The sequence below is a fragment of the Pygoscelis adeliae genome, unplaced genomic scaffold (genome assembly GCF_000699105.1).
Source record: "Pygoscelis adeliae isolate BGI_AS28 unplaced genomic scaffold, ASM69910v1 Scaffold171, whole genome shotgun sequence".
Lineage (NCBI taxonomy): Eukaryota > Metazoa > Chordata > Aves > Sphenisciformes > Spheniscidae > Pygoscelis > Pygoscelis adeliae.
In genome coordinates this window covers 8,150,016-8,154,261 of record NW_008824186.1, presented here as the reverse complement: position 1 = coordinate 8,154,261, position 4,246 = coordinate 8,150,016, and the positions used below count along the sequence as shown (strand labels likewise).

The following is a 4,246-nucleotide window of genomic DNA, read 5'->3' as shown; positions in this document are numbered from 1 at the left end:
CGGAGAAGCCATACAGCGTTTCTAGAGTGTTTCTAGAGCAGTTTTGCCATTCTCTTGCCAAATCATTAACACAAACTTTCCAAGGTGAACTGCTGTAATTCTCCTGCAAATGGTTCAAGTCATTAAAAAAAAAAAAAATACAACCGCTTTACTTTTACAGAAATACGACGTCAAAAATATAAGTGGACTGTGGATTTTCTCCTCTGCAACCCAAAATCATTAAACTTTATTAGTTTCCTTACCATAGTAAGAGCAGAAACTGAAACCTAAAGGCAGGCCTTTATTAAACAGCAACATTCTTGCAAATTTTATTTTTATTCTGCTTTAGGTTTCTTTCAACCACATTTTCCAAAAGATTAAGGCCAGCTGCTGTGTCAGGGAAACAATTAATGATTTGGGACACCTCAACATCCATGTGCACTAGCTAAGACCCTTCCTTTTATTATTCTTTTTTACTTCATTTTTACAAGCTAAGTTTGTGCTGGAAATTAGATTCCTTTTCTGTGATCTAAGCTGGTCAGGCATATCAGGAAAATACTAAGCTATGGAGATTTTGCATCAGTGCCATGTTTCAGTTTTGTACAATACTTCAAACCAAATTTGTGCCTAAAGTACAAATGAATTATCTCATTTATCCTGACATTTATCAGCCTGATATTCAAAGCACAGCTTCAAAGACATGATTAGAGGAGATCAGCGCACTAGCCCTAAATATTTACTTCATTTCTAGGCCTCAAATCTTTAATTTTGTTGTTAAAAAAGGCACAAGCCTGGCCTAGCACTGGATTAGATTAAAGAAAACTTCAAGAAACCAGAAGAGACATGCCAAACACACCAAAAGATTATTTGAGGGAACTGGAAGTCAAAAGCCAAGGTAAACATTTCCAAACACACAGTGAACTTGTGAAATGAGTGAATGTGTGAGGTTTGAAAAGTTAGTAATAAAGATGATAATCCAGACGCTTTGAGAAGACATGGACTTCCATCCTATTTTTGGTTGAGCAATGTGTTGCTTAATAATGAAATGACAGGTATGTGGTATTTTTAACACAAATCAATAGAGGGGGGGAAATAACAGCCGCTGTCTTTTGATAAGCCATTTGCACCTTAAGGCTCAACAGACCTTTAATTTTGGGTACCTATTTTTATATGACCAACCTGAAGGGCTTTAGATCTGCTTTTCCTACGACCTGAATGTCCACAGCATTTCTTTGGACACGCAACAAACTGGAAAGGCAAAATTTCAAGTCTGAAAGCCCAACATATATGGCACCCAAATTTCGTAGCTCCTCCCGAGAGAACTGGTTGTAACCCCTCTGCTTCAGTTTTTGTCTGATACACAGAAAAAAAGCCTGTCTTCTTCAGAGAAGCGTGATCGGGAGCACGTAGTAATTGCGCTCTGAATTTAAGAAATCAGCGTTTTTGCAAAGGGTGAAAAATTTGCTTTGTCTTATGAAACGTATTTCCTTAGAATAATTCCTATTCGTTTTACTACAATGAGCAAATGTCTTTCAGTATACAGACAATAAAAACACAATTTAAGCCACAGACTTATGTGAAAAGTGATGCAATGCATCAGTACACATCCACAGGGCGGTTTCTGGCCAAACAGCGCACATTAAAGCTTTGCAGAGAATGTCTCATTTCTGATAAATATTCAACCTTTATCTTTCCCAATAACTTTTATGCTTGTGTTTTCAACTGCCTCCCTTCTCCCCCACCCAATTCTGATCCTCACGCTCCAGATCAGCAGCACATTAGTTCAGCAGAGGTTGCAGTGCTGAGACCGGAGCTCGCCACGGAGTGAAGCAGGATTTATGTCAGATACGGATACCAGAATATGACTGAGCATATTCTCATCACAGCCGGCCTGAAATGACATTATCTGAACTTTAGGCGGAGTTATACGTAAATGCTGTCAATACTCTTACCAACATGGCAAGAAACGTATCATTATCGAGCTCGGTAATTTATACGTATCCATACTGCATTCCACATTCGGGCAAATTTAAACACTGGAAAGTACTTCTGTACTTCTACGGCTTGGCATTTAGTGCCTTTTTGCGGTATTTTCTGTGAAATCTTGGCAAACGTCCAGATTCCAACAGGTGACTCTTCAGGCTGAGACTCTTGCGAATATGTTAAACCCCCTTTACAGCAACTTACTTTTCTGTCATTAGGTTCAACGTTTTCACCTTCATAGTCACCCTTTAAAAAAAGAAAATCTGCGTCATTCAGTGAGTCGCGCCCAGAGGTGCTCTGCATCTTGCATACCCATGTATCCCACTCACTTAATGCATCAAAAACAGAAAAAGCAATCTGTAAAATAATGCTGTATTTTAGGAGTTCATTTGTCATAGCGCACTTTGTCTTCTGTCGTCAGGCACATTAAGAAAGAGTAATAATGTCTGTCACTGGGGAAAAAGGAATGAATAAGTGATAAAGGCGGCCTAAAAATGTCAAGGGAAAGGATGCGGTATTGCCACGGTATTTGGGGTTCAGCTCAGTCCACTTGAAAGAGAAGAGACCAGCCAAGAGAGCTGATCCCTATCCAGACTCTCCAAACACTCAGGGCTGATTAGATTTGAGGTTTTAATTTGGAGCTATTTTTAAATACGATAAAGGAGTAAACTAAGACAATAAATAACTTATATACAAGACTATCAGTAGCTGTCTAAAGACACGAGACAAGCTCATGCAGAGAAGTTTATTTAACCTTTCTGGATTTCTAAGCGATATCGCTGTAGTTTAAGAGTGCCTGACATTTATGATAAACATCAGGCAAATAAAGAGGCTGTTCTGGTCTCGGTTACACCGAGATAAAACACTCGCGGTCCCATGTAAAACCAGTGCGAGTTGAGCGGAGCAGAAAACTAGGAAGACACACTTCATCTTCACATCCCACACTGGAAAAACGGCACCAGGCTCGACAGCCCCTGTGCGCTCACACAGCCAGTACATCGTGAGCAGCACGACTGCCACGTCCCCTCGACATCTGTCAAGCCTTTCTGTAAGGGTCTAGCTAAGAGCGTCTGTTTGTCAGTTCTAGTCGTACCTTGAACCTCTAAGTAAAAATGTCATCAGCATCCGACTGCTGTGCACCTCTGGCAGGATGGGGATCCCCAACTCGGGTATGAGTGCCACCAAAATTCCCTGCCTCTCTCTAATCCTCTTGACGAACACTATAGTTGAACACACTCTTCACATCTTACTGAACTGCTCAAAAGCAGATTTCATCAGTAAGAAGGTCTGCGGTCACATCCAGTCCCATGAAATACGTCACTTCAAATTCTTGCTTATGGTTTTTCCTCCAGCGGCAACCAATCGCACGGACACATAGCCACTGACATCTCCGTACTTGCAAGGGGAATGCCAGGGAGATGTGGATGAGGGAACTAGCCACTTGGTGCCCCAGGAATAACTATGTTTCCTAGCACTGATGCCAGGGACCTCGGGAGCAGAAGGTCAGAAAGTAACAGAAGCATTTTGTTTGCTAAGCCACCAAAACAACTCTTCTAACGTTACATTCAAATGTCACTTGTGATCATCAAGGGTAGAACAGAGGTGGGGAATTCATTAAAAGTGAGCAGAGTGCTGGAAACGACCTGCAGAAGTTACTGCGATCGCAATACAAGTGAGCAGGAGGTCAGGATCCGAACACTGGTGTTTGGGATGATGCCGTTAATACGTAACACATTAAGGATTTCTTGGTGTCAGATAGTAGACGTGTACAATATATTCCAAGATCACTTACATCATGCAAAGGATATGCAGCACTGTAAACTCCATTGGCAAGCAGACTGGTGATCCCTTGAAAAATAAAGACATGATAGTTATTTACAATTTCGAGGTTAGACAGTCTCACTTTATCATCCTTCCTGGAGATTTCCCTCAAAATAACAGTCATTTGGTCAGATAATGATTTTTCTGCCATCTCATTCCTTTCCATGTAGTTTCATTTTTAATCATATAGGTTATTAAACATTACTCATTTTATGAAATGGAAAACTGCAGAGAGCAAGAGGAAGTCATATATATTTGAGAATCAAGAATTAGAAGCCAATGACTTGAAATTAGTCATTAAAATAAATTACATTTTCTGAAAGGTCAGTTTGATTTAAGGGCAAGCCTGCAGATTTGAAAGTGTGTAGCAGAAGGCTCGATCACAAGAAGAATATGGCTGGAATTGATGGCATACGGGAACACGCATACGCACGCATCATCCACACAAAGTTTTGAATTGACA

The 4,246-nt window shown here is 40.5% G+C and overlaps 1 protein-coding gene across 1 annotated transcript in view; it reads right to left on the bottom strand.

Annotated features, from left to right (window-relative positions):
• Nucleotides 1-4,246, bottom strand: part of ANO1 (anoctamin 1, calcium activated chloride channel) — an 83,627-nt gene that overhangs the window by 28,594 nt on the left and 50,787 nt on the right. Inside the window, 2 exon segments of the mRNA XM_009334538.1 lie at nt 2,167-2,208; nt 3,755-3,810. Coding sequence (XP_009332813.1) covers nt 2,167-2,208; nt 3,755-3,810 — 98 coding nt within the window.